Raw genomic sequence first — 25,701 nt, 5'->3', positions numbered from 1 at the left:
GAATTAAAGCACCCTATAAGATATGCATTTCTTATAAATTTTTGTATTGTTTTTTAGGATACAGTTTTTAAATAAAAATTACTTAGCAAAGTTAAATTACAGCGTTAGTGTTTTATAAGTTTTATGTTTTAATATTTAATTTTCATTTGTAAATTCACAACTGCTTTGTAAAATATTAATGAAAGTCTAATTTGGTATTGCTATCATTTTTTAAAAATTAAATTCAAAAATAAACTAAAAGATTAAAAATGAACAAAGGATGAATGGATCTTAATAGTTAAATAGAAGAACTAATGGGAGCTTGTGATTAGGTCTTAGAGTGTTTCTTTTAACATTAAATTACTTTGTTTTAATTCAAAGATAGAGTGCGAATTAAAGACACCAGTTATACAAAATTGATCATATTCATTGCTTATCAGTTAACTTAATTTTTCAGTCACAAACCCTTGAAAGCAATTTTTATAAATCTTATTATAAAAATAAAATTTATGGCAAAAATAAAACCATTGGTGTTTGTAATTACCCTATGTAAATGGGGTAACACATCAGGGGGCAATAAAAAACACTGTTGGGTAATAACAAATAAGATGCTAATTGTAATAACTAAGTGTAAAAATTTTATTATGCAACAACAACAAAAAAAAGGAGTGGCTTTATTTCCGTAGAAGCTACAACAGAATGTTTCTCAAGAAAAAAAGTTGCATAAATTTATCAGAAAAAATTAAAATCAAATTATACTAAACAACATCCCCAGCTTCATTACACTGCTGCAGGTCTGGAACTGAGCATGGGATCCCTTCTCAGAAGGTAAAAAGAAATTTTCAAATTTATTTTTCTACAATGCTGTTTTGACCATGTTCGGAGTTACCCCACGTTCGCCATTTTAAATAAAATGTACTTAAATTATAATTTTATTTTGTTATAGTAAATATTACATTTAATAGTTTAGATTTCGTTTGTGATTGCCGCATCAATCGGCAGTGTTTTTGCTGGGATTTTTATTGACAAGCTTGGTCGAAGATCAACTATTCTTATGACCTCAATTATATCTTTATTGGGTTATGTGTTGCTAATAATTGGTTGTCCACAAATACAAAGCATTGAAGGTTTTTCAAATTTTATTACTGTATTTGGTTGCATCTATTGTGGTATTGGAGTTGGTATGACCTCTCTTGTAGTACCGGTAAGTTTTACCAGTATATTTTGTATTAAAACTTATTTAAGACTTTTAAAAATTAATGAATTTAAGTTTTTTGTATATACTATATATTTATATATATATATGTATATATATATATAAATATATAGTATAATAATATATTTTATATGTTTGATAGTACATATTTTGAAATCAAGCAATGTTTTTATTTTTTATTTTTAATAAAACTCAGAAATAGAGAACTTTAAAAGGAAAACATTGCAAAGAGAAAAACAGTTACACAACCAAACAGCAACTTTACCGAACACGATTTACAAATTTCTTAACTACAAGTATAAGCTTAAACTTTAATAACTTTTACTTTTTTTTGACTATCCCAAAATCCCTGGAAATTTCGGGGACTTATCCCAAGATTTCAGGGTGGTCAATTTATACAAAGTTGCGGGATCCCAGGATTGTTATCCCTAGGTACTAGTTGCTAAGTTGTTGCACTTTAAGTTGTTTTACAGAAGTTTATAAAATTTTTTACATTAAATGGAAAGGAAGTTTTGTTTTAAAATCTTTAAAAAAATCCGGATATCTTTTGGCTAGTTTCTAATTTTTAAGGCTTTATTTTTATCCAATAACAAATACATGTTTTACTTAAATTAATTAAATTAGATTTCACAAACCTCAAGGATCGCAATATTAAAATTAATTTTTTTATTAAAAAGCGAAAAAACCTTTGTATTGTTAAGTACTTAATTAAACAATGGAATCTTTTTTAGGTGTATGTTAATAGTTATTTAAGGTGTTTGTTGCACTTTGTGTTTAATAGTTGTTAAATATGTCATTTTAAGTCTTGCTCTGCACATTGCAAATACGCCATATTAATTAGGTATTTTAAAAGTGTTTACAGCTTTACATGAGTGAATAAAGAATCTTCCTCTCACTCATGCTTATTACAACCTCGTTTATTTAAAACATAAATTTTACTTTAACACTGATTGCAATCACAAATATGTTTATACCAAAAAATTGCGAAAGATTTATTACAGCATTTGCTTTAATTATATAACAGATTTTGACAAAAAGTTTGTTTTAATGATAAATAATAATAATATTAAAAAATTAATAAGTTAACATAATTAATAGCATAAATTTATGCAATTGATTTTATAAATGATCAATATATACTTTATCGAAACTTTTTAAATATGACAAAGCGGTTGCTTCCGGTGTAATTTTCATAAATAGTTATATATATATATATATATATATATATATATATATATATATATATATATATATATGTTAGTTTGACATCATAATTTACTGTTTACTTATATATATGCTGCATTGAATTACAAGTAGATAAAACATGCAAGTTGTGCTGCTATATTGATTGAAGGTATCTGTTTAAGCAGGCTATCTATCAATTTAAAAAAAAAAAAATTTCAAAAGTCCTTCTGACAAAAATAAATAAAAAATAAAAAATTTTTACCAAAAAGTATGACCTCTGCACTACTCAACAGCCACTCTGTATAAAAATTAGTTTTTAAAAAATATTGTGAAATTAGCTAACACAAACACATATAATCTAAAAATATTACTGACATTCTAACTAGTGCAATATCATTCTGCCTTCTCTACGCTATCTTTCTAACTCGACTTCTTCTGACTTTCAATCTACTTTTCACTTACAGAGGCCATCTACCAAGGCCCGCAATCAGCGTTCAGCTCACTAAAGAGCATTATAACCTGCTTCACAGACCAAAATCACATGCTTTTGGTCTAGGAAGCAGGTTATGATGCTCTTTAGTGAGCTGAACTCGTCTTTGCGAGCCTTGGTAATGTGGCCTCTGTATGGCATCTGGCTGGAAGAGGACAAATCACAATACCAGTTTAATCAACTTCTGATTTTTACATACATTATAATACATCGTAAAATATGTTTAATGCTAACTTAAAAAAAAGCCAAATGATAACTTTTAATTTCAAAATATAATAAAGCCCCATTATAAAACTTATTAAACTCTACATAAAAGCGTACGTACTTTACGGACGACCCCTAAAAAACAATTCAACACTAGAAGTCAACGATACTTTTTGGTCTAAAAAATGACAATAAATTACCAGCAAGTTGAACAGGATAGGTAGCATTTCAAGGATAACCTAAAAATAGCTATAAAAACTGAATACATCACATAGGTAGACAAAATTTTCCTTAAGATATTAACTCTCAAACTAAATAAGCGTTTTTAATCTTGTTCTGTAGATATTTTTTTTGTTTTTGCTTTACTTGAGTATATTAGATTTTTTATTTTTTGTCAACTATAAGCTTTATTGACTAATATTTATTATTAAATACTCTTTTTTAATTAATAATTTTCCAATATTAATATAAGATTTATAAAATCCTTTAATGTAATAAACCCATTAATATAATTCTTTAATCATTTAAGAGTATAAATAATAATTAGACCTAATAATTGATAAGTGAACTTAGAACCAACGGCCAGGTCACAGGGATGAACGTAGGTGTTTAGTTTACCCCTCCAAAAATAGTTCTCTACGCCATGTTGTAAGTGACATAACTACGGCTGCTGTGCAAACAAACAAAAAAATTAAAAGGGAGGGGGTACCAGGTAGGGGTAAAATAGGTTTTCTGCGATTGCAGAGAGAAACCCATATCTTAGTTTTATTTGAGTACACGATTCAAAACTAAGTTAGCTAGTCATAAGGTTGTTTTTAGCATTTTAACTACTACAATCTCTTAATATGGTAAAAATTAAGAAACATTTAAGAACATAGCTTGACTCGAATAATTGCCCGTTTCCAATAAACACAGAAAAAATAATGATGCTAACATTCAAAAAGCGCTTTATTTTGCACTCTTCTTATCATGATTTAACAATTGTATAATTTTTTGAGAATACTTTAGTAAATCCTGATGCAACGGCGTACATTTGCAACAAATCAAATAACTGCAGCAGATGCTGCAAAGTCAACAGTGTTTAATGTTAACAAATCAGATTGCTACTTTTCTATTTTCTCGCGATTTTCTATGATTTACATTATAAGTTTTGTAAAATAACTTTTCATCTCAATAACTCATCCTCTGCAAAGCATAGTTTTTACAGTAAACCTCTTTCAAAAAACATTCTCTAACAAAAAAAAAAAAAAAGATCAGCATTATATTTGTGCTGATGGTAAAAGTCATTATATCAGTATTTATATTTATTTTTTTATTGATAAATATTAAAAATATAACAATTATAATCTCTAATTTTAACAATAATATACGTAACTTGATTGACAATATGTAACCTGATTCATAAATTCTGACAATTTTAATAATAAAAACTTAAAAAAGTAATTGTTTGTAAAATATTTGCTCTTACAGTTAAGGTTGCATCATGCTACAAAACAATTAACAGGAGCATAAGTTTATTAGCATTGCTTGAGTAGTATGTGTTATGTTTTAATTAGATTTAAAAAGCTATTTGCACTCATACAATTACTAATTTTATCCATGAAAAAGGTCATATGGAGTTCAAATGTATTCAAGAAAAGTTAACTGATATTGTTTCAAGAAAAGCAAAGTGTTGTATTTTTATATTCTTTTTAATCCCTTTTTTTACTATTATATGATCATAACACATAAGTCTATGGAGTCCAACATTCGTACTTTATATTAGAAAATATTTGCCGGATTTTCCTATAAAATTTTAGTGTGAATTGATGCTTAACACCTGAGTTATTATACATTTCAGATGATAACATTTTTTTTTTAATCTAAAACGTTATTAGTAGCTTTTAGTAAACTTTGATGACAATCGAATCTACTCTTTTCATTGCATTTTGTTTACAATAAATATTGTTGTCTTGACATATATAAAGACTATAATTCATTGTAATATTCATTCAAAATATGTCTAATGAACGTTTTTATTTTGCATTGAAATTAACAATTTTGTGCAAAAATTTATTTAATTAAAAATGCCTGGCAATACAACTTTTTTGAGATACCTTTGCAAACATAATTTTCTGTTTTTGTTTTTAGAGAGTTCTAATTCATTCAATGGCATAATGATAGTTAGGAATGAGATCAGATTTCTCTTTAATATGATTTCAATTACTCTAACTACAACAGAAAGTAAATATGCTCTCCTCGCTCAGTATTTTTCTTCTAATAGTTAACCTAAACTACTTGCCTTCTACTATCTTTTCAGTTAGCGTATTTCTGACTTTTTTGCTACAAAAAATACATTGCAAATAAGAAAAAAACAGGACTTGAGACAAATTGGCCAACAAATTAAAAAAAAAGTAAAAAAAGATTTTTTTACTAATAAAATACCAACCTTTTTTATTGATTAAAGAAACAAAAGTAGAAACTAATTATGTCATGAGTTTAAATAGCACGAGTTTTTAGTAGTAAGGTTCGTCCTTATATATTTACTTGAAATTGATTTTAATCTTATTTAGGTAGGATTTGTTTAATACATATCATATATATACTTATAAAACCACGGCTTACTACAAAAAGGTGAAACAAAAATAACTTAATTTAATAAAGTATCATCTTAAAAAATATTTTCCCTAATCAAGAACACTACATAAAATCTACTCAAAAAACGCAACTTAAAAGTTAGCTAAAACTGCTTTCATAACATAAAATTTTTTTTTACCAATTGAAACCTCTATAAACCTCACTACAGGTAAGCGTATTTGATTATATAAAAATAGCAAAGAAAACTTTCAATGAACATTGGTACAAGTACAGAAAGTCATTTTTATCCGAGTTATCAAAAAACTCTACAAAACTGTTTTTATGTGGAAAATTAAAAAAAGGAAATATACAAATCTTATTTATATTTATTAATTAGATCATTATAGGGTGAAAATATAGCGATTATCGTAAATATTAATTTATAGTTTTTAAGTCAGTTTTGTAAAAAATTTATTGGCTTTTCAACCATATTTAACATAATAAGGGTTTAATTACAAAAAAAGTAAAGAGTTAGTTTTTGTTGATAAGAGTAAAATAACACTACTTAGTGATGAGCACAGCTTCCAGTTTTTTAGTATAAATATTAACTTAAGAACTAGATTTTGAATCTGGTCAACAGTGAAGTTGTAGCGTTAGCAGAAATAGCAGAAATATACTATATCAAGAATGCTATATACTATATCAAAAATATTTTCTAATATAACACAAATTGGAAATTTAAAAGTTTTGATTAGCTCTAGTAAAGTTATCGCTAGAGGTGTTGTCAATTGATTTCATGGTTTACCATTGAATGTGTTGACTTTTTCTTTAATTGTGTTTTTTGTTTCATAAGTTTTCATGAAATTTAACTGTTTTATCTGTTTCTCTCAGAATTTATAAGAAAATATTATGAAATTATTTCATTTATTATAATCAACCATGACAAGAAAGTGTGTCAATAACCCGGATTCGTTTTGTTATATCTGCGGCAAAGTGCTATTGGTTTCACAGAAATGTATTATCACACCAGTGATCAATTAAGCTTACCATTTGTACTTTGATTGTAAGTAGGGAAATCAAGAATAATACTGGGCTCCTCAAATTTCTTGTAGCACAGGGATTTCTAACCGGTTACATGGCAAAAGCAATGCTACTCGTGTTACCCATGATTTGGAGGGAGCTAACTTATCATATTTATCATATTTCTCAAAATGAACTTAATAATCTGGTTTAAAATATAGGACTATTTAAGTCAAGACTGAGCTATTAGGATCGAGGTTGCAATGGTGGAGTCTACTTCAAGCTGATGTTAGAATAAGTGTAATCACAGCAGACACAGTCTGTTTGAACTGTACTTTTCAATGGAAAAGACAAGTTGGCTGTTGTTGTAATGTGACTGGTTTAATGGATGAACTAAAGACTCAGTTAGCTTACAAAGAATAGAGACTGTTTATAGACTCATCAAAGACAAGTCTCAAGGCTGTACTCCTTCCTACACAACGGAAGCACTCTACCATCAGATCCCATTGCTAATACAGCCGGATTGATCGAAACACATAACAATATGAAGCTACTTCTAGCCAAAATCAACTAAGAAGAACACAGAATGAAGTAAAAAAAATAAACTATGAAGAACATCAGTGGCAGATTTAGAATGAATAATGAAGTAAACTATAAATTTTAATTTTATGAAGCTGCTTCTTGTAATACCATAAAATTTGCTGTCACAGATGCTGGAAAAAAAACAATTTTAAACTGCTTTAAAAATAATATTGTTGAGATACAAAAAGTCGGGAACTAATGAGCTACAGCCCCAAGCCCTTTGAAAAAGTCCCTCCAACCTGCGACCTTATTTTTATAAAAGGAACTTTTTTTTTTGTATTCTTCTCAGTTTTTTTTATAACCAATTTCGTTGAAGCTTGAGAGGCGTTTAAAATAAAATAATAAAACTAGAGTTTTCTATTTAAGTTTCATATTTAATTTATATTCGGTTCCATTAAATCAAAAAATTTGATCTTTAACCATTGGTCTATTTTGCGTTGTATAAGATTTTGAGTTGTATTTAGTTACAACAGAAGCAACACAATATGAGCAATATAGACATTGTTATTGCATTTAAGCATGGAAAAATATAAAAAAAACAAACACAAAACTCATGAAGGAAACATTAACAATCAATATAACACGGTATGTTAAAGACCTTTTTAATTTTACAAACCAAGAAATAATATCACGTAATTTATGAGCACAATATAAAGTAAATAGAAAAAAACTTCAAGTATTGTCACTCAATTACAAAAACATTCAAAACGCGATGAATTTGGTTGCATTGTGGAAATATCAAAACAACAAGCAAAAAAAAAAGTTCGAACAGTAAATAGAAGAATGGTAAGAGCAAGTAAATATGAAAGTTGTTATAAAGCCTAGTTTTTTATTTTTGTATGTTTATATATTTAAGTTACCTGGTTAATATTTAACTTCTTAATATTGGTTAAATATTTAAGTTAACAAGTTAAGTTATGTATTGCAAAATTTAAATCGGACTGTTGGGATACTAATATATGGCAATTAATAATTAATAAAGCAACTAATAAAGGCAATCGTTTAATTAAAGTTAAACCATGCTTTAAGTTCAGGTTGTCGTGAAAATAACTTTTGTAAATAAGTTTTAGAGCTCTATACTAATTCAATCTATAGCATTTTCTGAAATTACCTCAGAAGTGCAAGACATACCTGAGCTGGTTATTTTTGAACTTTTCTGAATGGTTTGAAGAGTATGAAACTTTTAGGCATAACTATAGTTAAAATATTTAGTGTATCAGTCAACAAATAGTGTATGCTGTGACACAAACTATTTATAAATGCCCATCGAGTAGTTGACTTATGCACTACAACAAAGCAGGTCGGAACCCTCAATATAATTAACTGTTGCCGAATATTCGGCCAAATATTCGTGGCATCTCTAGTTTGAATAGTACGCGTTCAACTACAATATACGCTACGTTATGAGATTTTTCATCGATGCAACTTCAAATTGCTTTCAACTTGTGAAAATATGCGTTGAACATTAAACTATCGTTAAAGTAGCAAGTGTTTGGCGCACATTTGTAATTGGTCAGAACAACCCAATAGTTCTGAACATGCAAATTGAAACTTGTATTATCTGGAATTTGTCATTTTTTCTGCAACGAGCTGCTGGAGTTATATTGTGATAGTGAATACATGAAACTAGGGAGAGCATGTTAAAATTCCGAAAATGTTGTTAAATAAGATGGATACCATATTAAAAATGTTGTGGGCCGGAGCAAGAATCTGAAAAGATGGATCAAGTATTTTTAACGTTTTTATCAAGTTATGTTGGTTTATCAATATGAACTGTGTACAAATATTCAATTGACAAACTCTCACTCTCCAAATTAATTTTTTCTTGTTTTAATTGTATTCAGTATTCATTGGAATTGAGTTTCTTGTTGGGAGCAGGTTGGAATTTTGCATTAGATTATAGTGGTTTAAAATCGGCGTCTCCAGTTTTAATGTCTACCCAAAGCTCTTTTAGGTTTGCCACATATTTAAAACATGGTCAGACATTGCATTAATTCTGTCTCTACATTATCAAATACAGGTTTATAACTTTTGAATCTTTTTTCATGGTAAAACGGAAACATAAAGTTGACACTGGTTTTCTTCGACAATACAGACTTTTTAATGTTTTGATGTCTATACTTTTTGAACTTTTGTCTGCGGACAATTTTTTAACGAGAGCCAATTCGTATATTAAATTCAGCGAGGCGTTTTTCGTAACTGTCATTATTAGCATCAAACACGGCCAAAATGTGAAAACGGAACAATTTAAAGCACTTAAACTTGTTGAAAATATATGTTGTTACTTAACTTAATATTTTTAATGTGTATTCCGTTTCACGATACAAATAATCTTTTACCAAATTTAAGAAAACCTCAATCATTTTATAGAGTTTCATTTAATGCTTTTTTAGAGTTTTTTTTTATGCTGAAATGCTTCAATGTCGTTTTTTGTTTTAGTTCCGAAGATCCATCGACCCTAATATTTATTCTTTATCTTTATTTAAACGTCTATTAAAAGCAAATAATTAATAATTATAAAAAGTTCATACTTTGCAATAGAATTGAATCCAATCATTTCTTGCAACTATTTCATAATTGTCGAGAAAATTTTTTTAAAAGGATTTTGATGCGCTTAAAAGCAACTGTTGTGATACTTGCACATACACGGACTCATTTTAAGTTAAAGTAGATTGCTGCATATTGAAAAAAGCTCTCAAATTTTTTCTAAATCTCTTGATTACACGAAATGCGCAAATATAAAATTTGATTCCTTTGAAGTGAAAGACTATCAGCTCGATGTTTTGTAAATTTTTGATTACAAAATTACTACTAATTAAACTTTATATTGACTGCTGATTTAAATAGATTGGTAAACAAACTCAACATTTTTGTTTGATTTTCCAGCCTGCACATTAAGTTATAAATTGCATTTAAAACTTGTTTGAAAACGCATTATTCTGATATGTAATTATGATATGATGCATAACTAGTTTGATTCATATCTAATTCATTTTATGATTGTGATATGAAATACTATGTGAACCCTTTGTTTTTTTTCTTCATTTTTTTTTGAAATGAAATATAAAATATAAGTCTTTTATTATTTAATAAAAATAGTTTAATTAAAACTATTTCTTTTAATTTTTTTAATATTTAACTATAATTTTACGATAAAATATCACGGTTTATGATACCAACTTATGATAAAAAGTCAAATATTGCTAATAATAATGCCGACCACGTTTCTGTAGCGTCTTTAAGTGGAGCCAAAATTTCTACTGCTCCCTCGATTAATTTCCACTGTGATGCACTGATGGTCTTTGAAGAAAAAATATCTTCATTTGCACATAAGCTGATAATTGCCTTCTTTAGATGTAGGACAGAAGCCATGCAATCCAGTTCACTATTCCATCTTGTGTCAACAGACTGGCGTAACTGTCTAAAATTGATTCCTTGAGAGTCTGATTCTGATTCAAGCAAACTCAGCTGCAACTGTTGACTGGTGAGTTAAAGAAGCCAAATCTTTGCATGTTTGCAACGCATCATCCATTCCAGCAGTCAGTCCAAATGAGTCTCGAACTGCACATTGCAAAATATGATTGTTGCGCAAGTATTGGTCAAGGCGCTTTGACAATCTAACTGCAAGTTTCATGTTTCTTGCCTGGTCGTTCACGCAGTACATTGGCAAATCAGCAGGCAAATTTAGTTCTTCTTAGAAAGAATCCAGCTTTCCTTCAATTAAGATATCTGTGTGTCTGCCTGGGAACTGTTGGACATGGGGTGTCCAGTGATGTATTTTCCAATTTTCGTCAATAGCATGAAAAGTCCAAGAGATGTAGCTGTCCTGAGCTCTGGAAGTTCAAAGGTCATAAGTAAATGTAGCACTTTTTAGATTTGGCGTAATCTCCGTTATTATGCTCTTCATTCCAGCTTGAACTTTCTCTTGACCGAATTGAAAGCTTTCTTGAATATGTTGTTCTGTGATGAAGGCTCAGTTTAGGGTTTGCAATGTCAAACAATTTCTTGAAACCTCTTCCTTCGACTGCTGAAAAGGATGCCAGATCAGTGCAAAAGTAATCCAGCATTGCAGAGTCAAACTGTTTTTGAATGGAATTGTCATTGTCATATTTGGACTTTGTTTCAAGCATTTCGAATACGGTTTGTTGTTTCTTCTTAGGAGGAGGAAGAAGAGAGTCGTCAGTTTTTTCAAAATACTTAACCTAATCTTGGCTGTTTTTTTTTGAGGTGACGATGAAGTCCGCTTGTGTTTCCATCTTGTGTTTTCAAAGACTTTTTGCATGCCTTGCATTCAGCACAGTCACTTGTTTTTTGAAAATATCTCACAGTCACTTGTTTTTTGAAATTATTAAGCATTTTGTAAATTATAATAATTTTTAATTTGGAAAATAATATATTATTCAAGTCTCGTTCTACTTCTCGCCAGAATTTTCTATTTCTCGTTTCTCACGAGAAGTCCCATTTCTCACGAGAAACGAGAACGAGACGAGATCTCGCTCATGGGTAACTTTTGGTACTGGTTACGTAATATGGATTACTTTGGTGAATTTACATATATGTAATAAACAAAGCCAGAAAACTTCAACACAATCAGGCAAACCAATCACAAGATAGTTATTGCAGCATACAAAAAACTTATGCTTTGAGAAAAATACAAATAAAGATTTTTCATGAGAAAAATAGAAAATATATACAGAAAATTATAGCAAAGCAATAAAACATAAACATTGTTGAAAGTACAGAAAAAATAAAAATGTGAAATTCAAAGATAATTTAAAAAGTATTCAACCAAAACAGATTATTCAATTAATATTAAAAATATTTAATATTATGACACAACAATATAACTACAATATCATTAAATTGAAATTTTTAAAAAAACAACAAAAAACTTTAACCTAAAACACTCCCTGTTTCATAAGATGAAGGGCAATGCTTTCAAATAACAACATCAAAACATAACTTCAACATTGGAAACAGGTAAACCAGCTAATGTATTAATATTATAATCATTTTGTTGTATCAGTATGTTAAGATACGAAATTCATTTGCTACATTTTTCATTTTTACATCAGCTACTCTTCGGCATGCGATATGAACTTTACCTTGAGTACCATTAAATGATTTTACGTTTATAGGAGGAGGTAGTTTAATTAGACCACAAAATTTTTCTAAAGCAGAATGACCTTTTTCTATCTCTCTCATAGCAACAACAGTTCTATAATTTATTTCAAATGATGACATTCCTGAATCTTGCTTTTCAACATCTTTGCTGGAATAAAAAGACTGTTTCCAATCGCAAAAAGGTGTTATACAAAAAAATGTTAAAAAATTAGCCAATCCTTTCTTTTTTGATAAATCAGTTGAGATTTCAATTGAACTATCATGGCATTGTGGACATGTTCAATTAAAATAATAATTGATTTTGAAATGTCTGTTTAAATAAATAAAAAACGTGAAGGTAGTTCATTTGAATTATTAATTTGTACATTACTATTAATACGGCATTGTGCTACTTTTTTTTGTAGATGTTGACGTCAAGATTTTAAACTTTGTTTCAGTAATATTAGTGATTTCCAATTATGAAGTCAAAATATTTTCTGTATTGCATACTGATGATACTGTAAAAAACTGATTTCCCCTTATATATATATTTTTTAACATTCTGCTACAACCTGATTTCCTTCTTAGATTTGAATCATATTTTCTTTTTACCTTAAAAAAATACACTGATGAACGAGGCTAGCAAATAAGGTAGACCACGAGGATTATAGTTTTTCTATAAGTTACAAATCTAAATATAATAATTGTTCTGAGAAATCATGGTTTACTCAGTTTAATAAACATGAAACAGTTGCTGAAAGAAATAGTTATCAATAGCTGATTCCAGTCTATATGGTGCAAAACTCTAAAGCATTTATTTTCTGACATAAACAACCCGTTGCTAAGGCAGTTGCATGTAATTTAGTATCATTACTGCAATTGTAGTAACTTAGTAATTGAAAAAAATTTGTAAAAGCTCTTCGTGGTGCCCCTTTCCATGCAATGCCCTAAGCACGTGCTTAGTGTGTATAATAGTTAATAGGGTACTGCCTATATTCAGTATTTAATTAGTTTTTGCAACCTTTATTTATTATTCAATACCTTATTAACTTTTGCAACATATTACTAATATAGGTTTTTTAAATGTGTTTTATACAGAATCCTATTTTTGGAACTTGTACAAAACATGAAATTGAAATTGAAAACTTGAAACTTTTAGGGTGTCTTTTAGCAATTACTTGAGGGACTGTAGTAGAACTACAAAAAACTAAGTTTTAAACAAACATCTTAAAAAAGAAATGGAGTTTTTCTTTTTGTTTTAACTGCTTTTAATTAATAAAATGTTACTTTTTACACTATTTTTTCTATTGGACATCTGCTAAAAGAAGATATTGACAAAAAAAAATAAAATAAAAATAAAAGCCCTTTCCAAAACATATGGTTTAACTCATTTAACAATTTATTTACAATTGAAACATATATTAATTACTTAGATATTAAAAGAAAGGTTTTACTCATTTGATTTTCATCTGATAAATCTCTTTTCATTGGGAGTGCAACTGTTAGGATAAACCCCTTTAGTTGAGTAATTATTAACTCTCGTTCTTCTTTTTCATTATTCACTTTATCCATTTTATTTTAAGAAACAAAAGTAAGTTTTTTAAAAATTGTATTAAATAAATTGGTTGACTTTTGTTAACCAAAGATTTCAGATTTTTATGTCAAAACACGTGATTTGGTTGACTTTAGTCAACTAAATTTTATATTTTGACAAAAAATCTAAAAATGAAGGTCATTTTTGAATAGTTTAAGTAAATACCAGCTAATAATATTAATGGTACAAATAACAATGATGAAAACAAAATAACAATCTGAAACAATTAAAGGAATGATAGAATAGTTTTATAATAACATAAAATCAGTATTCATTTTTGAACTTCAACAAAAATAATAAAAAGCAATTGAAAACTGCTTTTTAATAATACTACTTGTTACTATTTTTGATTAAAATTATTTTTGATTATTACTTTTGATTATTACTGCTTGTTACTACTCTATAATAAACCATTCAATTAGTGACACAAAACCGCATATACAACATTGAAATGTTTATTTGTTTAGTGCCACACACAGCAATAAGATATTGTTTAAAAGTTTAATTGTATTTTTCAATGTGAGTTGAAAATAAAACTAAATCTACCTTAATTGAGTTGAATTCAAGTTTTTCCATAACTGTTGGCAAATGATTAATAAAGTAAATTTAAATTTATGGAAGTTTACTAAATTAAAACGATATTTCAACAGTAGGCAAACTAAAATAAAATAATGGATAAACTAAAACCAATGAAATAAATAAATAAAAAAGAATCTTTTTTTTTAAATATATATTTGTTTAATAATTATGTAATAAACACAAATTAAAACCTTCAAGTCTTTGAAATTTTATAACAAAAATATTCTTTAAACTCCAAGCATGTATAAATAAATAAAGTTCCAAGCATAAATATAGTTGCTAGATAAATAAATCAAAATAAATGAACAAAGCTCCAAGCATAAATAAAATAATATACAAAATAAGTATAAGCATTATTATTAATAGTTATTATTTTAATAATAATAACATTTCAACTAATGCTACTCTTTAAGCTAATACTACTCATTAACCTAAACTTCCAGTTTGTTTTATCATAAACTAGCTAGAAGTAAGTTAAATATTTGATTTTAAATCTGATATAAAAGTTTATAAAATGTAACTCTCACACATAAATATAGATATAAAAAAAAAATAATAATGTCATAAGACTACTACGATATCACTCCTGCCTTTATCAAAACACTATAGTATTACAATTATTATTATTAGTATTAACTACATTTTAGAAACTTTTATAATTAAAGTTATTATTAGTAACTTATTGATAAAATATTTAATAAATTTTGCACACTATTTATTGATAATTATCAATATAATGCATTTATAATAAATAAAATTTACATTATATATTTCATATACTATGTGATATACTGCGTTAAATTAAAACATGTTTGCTTAGTTAGTTGTTACAATATTATATTAATTGTTGTAAATATTATTATATAATAATAGCATTTACAAAATATTTATAAAACTAAATTCAAGTAAAACTAATGGTAATAACACTCCTAAGAAAAATAAGTATGGTAACAGCATTTTTTAAAGTAACTTTAATTATACGAAGTAAAACTTTCTTAACTTCCTTACTTATCATATTTGCTCAATTATTCAAATAAATTTGGGTGTTAAACCCTATTTTGGGGACCATTGTCCTGAGGCACTATAAGAAAAAAAATAAAGCTATAAAAACGCTTTAGGTGACTCTTTTCTTCTTTTATTTTCTCTTATCCTATTTTTTGCCATTCAAACAGATTTATCGCTCTTTTAACAAAAATCTTAACTTAAATATTAACGCAATATTTGAGGTGTACCACCTTGTTACCTGTTTTGTAAAATGTGACCATACGTTAACTGACAATTTAAAATAAACTTTTTGTCCCAGAAATTGCATGCGTTTTCCAATCAATCCAGTTTTCTTTCAAAATGGCATATATGAATCAATATCTTCAGAAGATGCACGTGCTGATTTCTTTTTTTTTTTTTTGTGCGTCGTTTTAAACAATAAAACAAAATATTACTAAAAACTAAGAATTTTATTACTATATATTAAAATTGTTAAATGTTGTAAACATAAATTATGTTTAAAATAAAAAGGTGAAAAAACTGAAATAGTAAAGACAGTCAGGAAAAAAAACATATTTAATATTGAAACAATAACACAAGCACTGTTCAAATGCAAATCTACAGAAAGAGAATAAACGGATCAGATGACCTAACTGACGAAGAAAATTGTAAAAAAAAGATTATATACAGCATTAATGCATTCACAAAAAAATACGACAATATAAAAATGTACTATATGAAGAAAAATAAAGTTGCTTTAAATAAATTTTCGTTTTTCGAAATTTTTGTTTTAGAAGTGACTATTCCTTTGACCATAACCTCGGAGTTATGGTAAAGAGAATGACACTTCTAAAAAAAATGTTCTAAAAGATTTGCTATAATAACTTTTGAGAAATTTTGTGAACTATTTTGTTGTTTTGCGCAATAAAAAAGTACTTACATTATACAAATAATATTATATGAGTATATTATATGAATGAGTTCTATAATTTTGGACTTGCAAAAAATATTGACAAACTAAGTGACTGTTATAATATCTTGATGGTAGTTGCTGCATCAGAAAAAGAAAATTTTTTTAATTTGTATATTACTTTGTTTTTTAAATACAAAGTAGAGGAAACTTACAATAACTCTGGGCAACTTTATGTTTCATCAACTGCTGTAGTTATTTGACGTCTAAACAACTTTTTAGAAAGATGCATAACAACATTCTAAATGATCCGGAAACTTCCGAAACCTTAGTATTTTAAAACACACTTGTTTTACCTACAAATGTTAAACAACGCGGACGACCTAAAGGTAAAAAAAAAGCGTAATAAGATTGATTCCATTCTGTTCTTGCGGAAAAAAAACAAGATAATGATCATCTTGTGTTTTTTGACTGACAAGAAAACGGCTTTGGTGGTATTGCTTCGCAAAATTATAATTAGGCCTAAATGTCTTAAAGAAACTTATAATCAAAGAATTAGACACCCAAGTTTTGATATTATTTTGATATCGTCTTTAACATTACCTGCATTTAACATTACCTGCCGTGTGAGAGATTTAAGTAGTAGTACTTGTAAAATGGTAACTCTGGCTTGAAATCGTGATGTGTGCAATATGACAATGATGTGCAGTATTAAACGCAATAGGTGTTTTACATATTTTCACTTTCATTGTCAGGGTTTAGTAAATGAATATATATATAAAAATTTTTTTTGCAGTCATTGTACCAGAATTAGTTGAATTTCTACTATAGTCATTAATAGTGCCGCAGGAAGGTCAAGAAAGTAGGTGTGGGAAGGGGGACTTTTTTTTACATTCAAAAAAAATTAAAATATAAAAAAAGTATATTTTAAGAAATTTGGAGGAGGATGGGAGCTATTGCCCCCTCCTCCCACTGTTCCGACACCAGTTCTCATATAATCAGTGTAATTTGTGCCGCGACCATAAATTTTAGTAATGTAACTTCTAGATTTGGTTGGTTTTTAACGAACGCTGAAAAATCCACACATTTTTAAAAATGCAATGAAAATAAAAAATTTTATTTTTATTTTACACGCATCTTAAAATATAAAAATATTGATTAAACTTTGTTGAATTTCATTATAGTATCTCAGTAAAAAAAAAATTAAATATATAATTTATATTTTATATTACAACTTCTCCTTAAATTAAAATTTTATGCAATGCAAAACTTTTTAAGCCCCAACCTAATCTGATTGGACAAATATCCATAGAGGTTATTCGTCCATCTGGTCGAAATAATATCACCATTCTTTTTATTTCTTCTTTTAACTTGTACTAACTTGTAATTTATTTGTTTCTTTTTTTCTTTATTTTTTTTATCTTTCATTTGTTTGCATTGTTTCACCTTCTTTTTACATAAACTTCTTTTTATTCTAGTTTTTTATTTTTTCATTTCCTTATTTACTTTTTTTAATTTCCTTTTCATTGCTAAAATAACACCTCTGCCATTTAAATTAATACCTCTTTCACTTTAATTACTTTGCCTTTGCCTCAACTCTGAACTAATGAATATAAAGAAAATCATACCAATAGCTTTTTTGGTTTTTAATTATTCAATTTTCAAGCACAACTAAAAAAATCTAAAGTGCTTATTCTCGTATATAAGTGACATTAGTCTGCAATAATATATATGTTGACAAATACGTTTATTTTTGTAGGTTTATATTGCTGAGGTATCATCAGCACGTATACGAGGGATAATGGGCACCATAACTAACCATGCAATAGTTTTTGGAATATTTTTATACTCCTTGACTGCAGAAATATATGATTGGAACGTAAAATATCATTATTCCGCTTTAGTTGGGTTAGTTATAGTTCTCTTAAGCTTTCTAATAATTTTAATGCCGGAAACGCCAAGATGGCTTTTAGCTAATAATCAACGAGATAAAGCATTTAAAAATCAGTTGTGGCTTCTTGGTATTGAATCAAATGCAGAAGATGAATGCAATAATATTGAAATAAATTTAGGTTAAACTTTAATATAAATTGCATAAATAATTTTGAGATTCATATGTTACTTTATGTTACATTTTATACACACACACTCAGATATATATATATATATATATATATATATATATATATATATATATATATATATATATATTTATATATATGTATATGTATATATATATATATATTTATATATATGTATATGTATATATATGTATATATAAATGTATGTATATATATATATATATACATATATATATATATATATATATATATATATATATATATATATATATATATATATATATATATATATATATATATATATATATATATATATATATATATATATATATACATATATATGTATATATACATATATATAAACATATATATATATACATATTTATATATATATATATATATATATATATATATATATATACATATATATATATATATATATATATATATATATATATATATATATATATATATATATATATATATATATATATATATATATATATATATATATATATATATATATATATATATATATACAAATGATCTGTTAAGCACAACTGAAACAAATATTTGAATAAAATAATAACACTTTTAAGACATTTGTTAAACATGTTTCAAACTACATAGTTCATCATCAGTAAAATTTACAAAAATCATTAAAAAACCGTTTTTCTAAGGGATACAAAGTAATAATTTTATTATAAAATTCATTAAAAAGGCTTGAAAAAGACCAATAAAGTACAATAACGAAATGCGCCACCTTCGTAATAAATTTTTTAAAAGATGTTTGTAATGAAACTTTATAATAGATGTTTATAATAAACTAATTTATTAGTATCCCTTGTATAAACGATGTTAATGATTTTTGTAAATTTTACTGATGCTGAACTATGAAGTTCAAAACATGTATAACAAACATTTAAAAAGTGTTGTTAATTTATTGAAATATATACATATATATATATATATATATATATATATATATATATATATATATATATATATATATATATATATATATATATATATATATAAATATGTATATATGTATATATATATATATATATATATATATATATATATATATATATATATAATATATATATATGTATATATATATATATATATATATATATATATATATATATATATATATATATATATATATATATATATATATATGTATATATATGTATATATATATATACATGTATATATATATATATATATAAATATATATATATATATATATATTTATATGCCCGCTTCCTCACTAAAATTATTAACTTAATCAATGGCTCAGTGCAATCAGTGTGTAATACGTCAGAAGATTTTGAGTTAAAGTTAAATTTAATAGTCTATTCAGAATAATTGCTATTACATTGAATAATGAAAAGTGTTAATTTTCATCAGCATTCATATGACTAATTTTTAATAATCACAGTTATTTGTTTTTATTATTATAGAAATAATAATAAAAACAATTTATTGTTTTTATTGTTAAAGAAATAAGTTTTAGTATTGAAACTAATTTTAACACTACATAAATAAGTTTATTGGGGGTTTTTAAGTCATTTAAGGATTAACTAAATGCCACACTCTTAAAAATAATATATGAAGAAAATTATCGTAGGGATTTCCCAGGAAAAAGGAACAAAAAGTAAAAATCTTTACGACTTTTTGTCTATGCTATAAACTTCAGTCGATGTATATACGTTGTTGGAAAATAATAAAACGTTTTGAAGAGAAATAACCGAATCATCGGCATTGTTAAAATCACAACGTTGTGAGGTTATTTTTCCTAAAGAAAGTATATAGTTTATTGCTGACCTTATTTAGTAAAGTAATAAGACAGCTTCATGCCAGCGGCCCAGACTGCCACCCGCTAGCGGCCCAATACTAGCTCAAATTTGCTTGCAACGGCTGCGAAATTACGGCAAATGATGACGGCCATCAATGAAACTGTCAATGGGCTAGTTCTGGCCCGAAACTCTTTGCTGGTACTGGCCTATTATTATTTACCAATACTGGTCTGTCATCAATTTTTACTCGTAATTGTCATCAATAATTACTCGTGATTGCATACCAGCACAAACCCATTACTTTTTACCAATAAAAAAAATTCACATAACCTACACAAAATCGTGTTTTTTATATAGCATTCTTTTGTATAGGATACGTAGATCATGTCGCATGTTCTAAATAAATTGATCAAATAAGTATTTTTCAAATTTGTTTCTTATATAAATCAACAAAATTCAATCAGTGTTTCTTATATTTCTGCAGCAAAAACGTGTTCATAAATAAAGAAATTATAAATACAAAAACATTATAAATAGTGTTGTAATATATTATAATAAAACGTTTTTATTTGTTTAAGTATTTTTTTCTTTCGGTGATTTTCGTCCACTTTTTGATCACCTGAAAGAATGTCTTTTAAACCAAGGTTTAACCTTAACTTCTGATGTTCCTGAAACTTTAGCCAATCAAATAAGACTTTATCAGACCGCAGTTTTCCTAACATTAGCAAAGAATGCTGGCACAGCGCTAGCATGTCTAGCTTGTGCCCTAGCTTTTTTCTTATGGGTTGTAAAACGGTCCCTCAGTCGCAATTCAATGATGGCCCAACATCGGAACAGCAAAAGTATTTGTTATTTAAAATATTATTATTTTAATGTTAATAAACAATACCAAAATAATATATCAACTTATGTGACAGTTTCTGGGTCAAAAAATGTTCCTGGCTCAAAACATGTTCCTGGATCAAAAAATCCAAATGTATTTCTGCAAAAATAATGAAAATACATTAATTCGAACTTTTTGATGAAAAAGATCACCAACAAACCAAATTATTGAATTTACTATACATTCGTATGTGTTATTTTTTAATTCTATTTTTTTTATTTAATTAGAGAGTTGTTATGAAGTTTTTATGCATTTAACAGTTAATTATTAAAGCATTGAAAATAACAAATAAACATAAAATTACAAACTTTAGGTACAATTTTACAAGTGCAAAAACCTACCGCGTATTTTAAAAAAATGATTCTAAATATTTTTCACTGAGTTTAACGCTTTTTTCGCGACCGTGCTAGCCACTAAATAGCTTTCGACAATCATTTACGCTGTACATTCGGTTAATAAACAAATGGTCCAGCCGTCTGTAAGAGTTGAATCTACAAACCTTAAGTAGCAAGTAACTTTTCCCTGGTAGAAGAATAAATACAAATAGAGCTAGTACTGTTCGTGAATTGAATCTTCCAAAATTTAATTCAGTTATTTTTTAAAACTTCAATTTATCAAATATTCCAGATTCTTTAATAAACCTAAAATAAACTGAAATAGAAATTTAGCATTACGCCATCTTGGTTTATCAGTAACTACTTTATTATTATTCTTGAAATCCTTCCTGAGCTTTACATAGTTCTTTACAATTTTTAGGATAAATGCTTATTTAATATGATGCAACATATTTTTCTCCAAAATCTTCCATCAATTGCTACGTAAAGGACTCGGTTAAGAGTATTAAGTTGACAACCAATGGTTTGCGGTTTTTCCAGTTTAATTTAGTTAACACGTTTCTATAACTGACTCGCAATCCATTCTTTCTTTCAGTGTCTACATCGATAGTGTCCGCTGCAATCATCTTTATACTCCATAAATTGTACTCATCGGGAATAGCTTTTATAGCTTTAACAACAGTGTCAGTTTTTTCGTCTAAGTGGATTTTGTTTTTGTAACTTAGCAGCTATTTGTTTATTTTTCAATACTTGATATTCGGGATGATAACTACGTTTACCATCAATGTGCAGTGACCAGTTTTTTAAATGTAGTGTTTTCCTTATTTCTTCTTTAAGTTTTACAGCTGATCTAATAGCTGATCCAAATATACCAGATTGTGAAAGTGTCTTAATGTTGATTCTCTGTTTGAGAAAACTGTCAATAAAACGTTGCCGCTTTGCTGATTGATAACTTTAAGGATGTTACTAGTTTGGTTGCAGTTTTAGTTTTGATGTAGCTCTTGCTGGTACTTATGGAAATTTCTTCTGAATCTTTAGACACTTGACATTTTGTTCAGTTTCGGGTTCAAAAGTTTACTTTGTTGCTCTTACTGTTGTTGGAGCAGGTTTCAAGTTTCTTTTTCTTTTATTTAAATGGGAATAGCTTTCAAACTAGCAGGCTTTCAATTGTATACCCAACCTGTCTTTTGCTTTCAATCTGAAGATGATGCAATCTTTTGTCTTCACTGCAGAGCCATGCACCCCTTTTTTTTTGTAATATCAAAAACTTTATTCGATGGATCGTATTTACTTTGTTTTACACACTTATCGCACCTCTTCAGCACTTGATCTACTTTTTTCAGTAGGACTTGAATTGGTTAATGCAAAAAGTTTTATTCACTTTGCCATAAACTTGTTACTACTTTCTGAATTTCATTCATGCGTTCTCTTCTCCCTTCGATGGATTCACCCATAAAGAGACCGACCTATGTTTTGGATTTTGAGTAGTATCCTCGTTTTATCCTGCAGTTATTGATTTTCTAGTGGAACAGTTTTTCTTTTCTTATGTGACTCATAAAATCGTAAGAAACTTTTTTTTCAAGGTTTTTTTGTCAAGTTTCTTTTACTAGTATAAGCGTTTTATTTTTACAAGCATAATGGTTAACGATAATACTTGAACACAATATTTGAAAGGCAATAATAATAAATATATGTGCTTCTATTTTATTTGATTACCATCTGACAAACAAAGACTTATTTATAATTATTACTGATGCTTAATCAGGCAGCTTATATAGTCTAAACCTTAATAGTTTCAAAAACTTTCTGAAGAGTTCAGAAAACTCCAAAAAGTTTAAGTGATTTCTAAAAACGTCGAGAACGTTCCAAAAATTTTAGTAAGTCCCATAATGTTTGACAAAATTTAAGGCTTTAGAAAGTCATAATGCTGCTGCCTACAAACATTACTTATATACTAATTTTAAAATATCGGCTTGAAGGAAACCATTTTTGAAAATAACAACAATTTTATTTCTCGAAAATGTTCATTAATTTATAACGCAAAAAAAAAAAAGATTATTTAGCGCCAACGACAAGGGTTTTAAAGTAAGAGGCAAATGTGTAAGAGCTGTTCTAAAAAAAAAAGTTTCTATAAAAAAAGGGGGCTTAGTTTCCCCCTGATCTCCCAGTGTCGTCGGTCCTGATAATTATATATATATATATATATATGTATATATATATATATATATATATATATATATATATATATATATATATGTATATATATATATATATATATATATATATATATATATATATTTTACATAAATGCTTTTATTTTAGCTCACCAGCATATTGCATCTGTTAACGATTTTCGTTCACCAGGATTGTTTCGACCTCTCGCAATTGGAAGTTTATTATTTTTAATTCATCAGTTCACTCTTATTGGATACATTAATTATTTATCTCATCTTCTAATGCATTTTAAGGAATTATATACTATTATAATTTGCTTTTTATTACAATTGGTACTATCATTAGTGGGATGCTTTATAGTTGAACGATTCTATCGCAGATATCTTCTTCTTTTTGGAAGTACTATTTTGCTTTTTTGTAGCATCGGCTTTGCAGTTTTATCCGATCTCAAGAAGGCAAATGATAAAATGTGGGTAGCCTACCTTATCATATATGCGATAATATTTATCACTATTTTGGGGTTCATTACCTTGGATTATAGCGTCTGAGATTTTTCCGCCTCGTGCTCGAGGACTTCTTGGTGGTATTGTTAGATCATTTATTTGGCTGTTGTTTATTCCTATGGAAAGGCTTTTTCTATGGCTGGTTTTTGAAAATGGCTCTCTTTGGTTTACAAGTAGTGTATCCTTCATTAGTATTCTGTTTGTTTATTATATTGTACCGGAAACGAAAAAACTTACGTTGGAAGAAATTGAGCATTACTATCTTATCTATCGTGGCTTTCGAAATTATTTGCTTTAAATGAAAACATTGTCTGCTATTTACCTTAAAATAAATACTGTCCCCACTACATGTTTACATAAATTATATTAGAAATGATGATTTTTTTATATATGCATTTAATTTTCAACTTGTTTATGCTACTAAGTAAACTGTTTGTTTACCAGTGTAGGAAGGAAAAAACCAGGTAGTAAATTTAGTAGAAAATTGCTATATATATGCCATATCTATTATAAAAAATTTTGATATATTATAATATAACTGTTTGACTGATACTTATTAGGCTTTTTATAACGGCGAGTTATTTAATTTAAATGTAGGTCTTGTTTTTTTTTTATTTTTTGTGTCTTTTTTTGCAATAAATAATACTCTTAAAATAATTTGAAACTTTCCAGCAAACATTCTATAGCGGAATTATAGTGGACTTATACAGTTTATGCTGCACGAGGATTAACTAGAACCTACACAAAATATCTGGCAGGAAAACTCGCGTGGGTTCAATTTTAGAAACAGCAGTCAAAATACGATTGAAGACTGCCACTAATCCACTAAAACGCCGATGAGCAAAACTGCAGTAGTCCACTCAAAATGCCACTAAAACACCGATGATTGCGTTTATTAAAGTTGTTATTTAGAAACTTTACAAACTTTTTTTTAATGAAGTAAGTAGCTTGGCTTAGTGGTACATATGTAGTTTTAATGTTTATATCTAGTATTTGATTTTTAATAATTTTAATAAACAAAAAGGACATATTTCAATGTTTTTCAGATTTAAAAAAACTATTTTTTTAAATATTCTACCCGTGGTGATAATTGTCCCCAGTTTCCACAATTATACTGGCACAATACTCTATTCCCAAAAGTTTATCCGATTATATACATGAGTCACCCAATCGTTCAAATGAATAGGGCTATTTTTACAGTTTTTATAATAAAATTATTTAACTAGTTTTTAATAGCATTGATAAAACTGAAAAGATTCTTAGTTAAAGTACTAAAATCAACTTTACGCATATCAAAAGTAATATATTTCAAAGAGTAAGTATGCAGAGAGGCGATTTTAGGATAGGGCGTTGCGTGATAATAAAATAAGATGATTTTTAAATTATAGTTGGTATTTTGATTAATTAAGTTCGCTAATCGGGTATTTGACACAATTCGGTCGGGTGAATTTTAGCTTTAAGGAACTTTTTTTTTGTTTTTGTTTTTAAGGACCAACCCTCACCCTTCACCGACCAAC

The 25,701-nt window shown here is 27.3% G+C and overlaps 1 protein-coding gene and 1 long non-coding RNA gene across 2 annotated transcripts in view; both read left to right on the top strand.

Moving 5' to 3' along the window:
- LOC136075284 (solute carrier family 2, facilitated glucose transporter member 8-like) overlaps positions 1-24,483 on the top strand; it is a 47,951-nt gene extending 23,468 nt beyond the window's left edge. Inside the window, exons 2-4 of the mRNA XM_065787909.1 lie at positions 950-1,183; positions 18,162-18,474; positions 23,829-24,483. Coding sequence (XP_065643981.1) covers positions 950-1,183; positions 18,162-18,474; positions 23,829-24,229 — 948 coding nt within the window. The 3' untranslated portion in view covers positions 24,230-24,483. The remainder of the gene's footprint in view (positions 1-949; positions 1,184-18,161; positions 18,475-23,828) is intronic.
- A 53-nt stretch (positions 24,484-24,536) lies between these two features.
- Positions 24,537-25,229, top strand: LOC136075285 (uncharacterized). The gene is made up of 2 exons (XR_010635804.1): positions 24,537-24,648; positions 24,857-25,229. It is a non-coding gene; the product is annotated as an uncharacterized LOC136075285 (long non-coding RNA).
- The last annotated feature ends 472 nt before the right edge of the window (positions 25,230-25,701 follow it).

Source organism: Hydra vulgaris, chromosome 01 (genome assembly GCF_038396675.1).
Source record: "Hydra vulgaris chromosome 01, alternate assembly HydraT2T_AEP".
In the NCBI taxonomy this organism is placed as follows: Eukaryota; Metazoa; Cnidaria; class Hydrozoa; order Anthoathecata; family Hydridae; genus Hydra; species Hydra vulgaris.
This window is presented reverse-complemented; position numbering and strand designations above follow the sequence as displayed.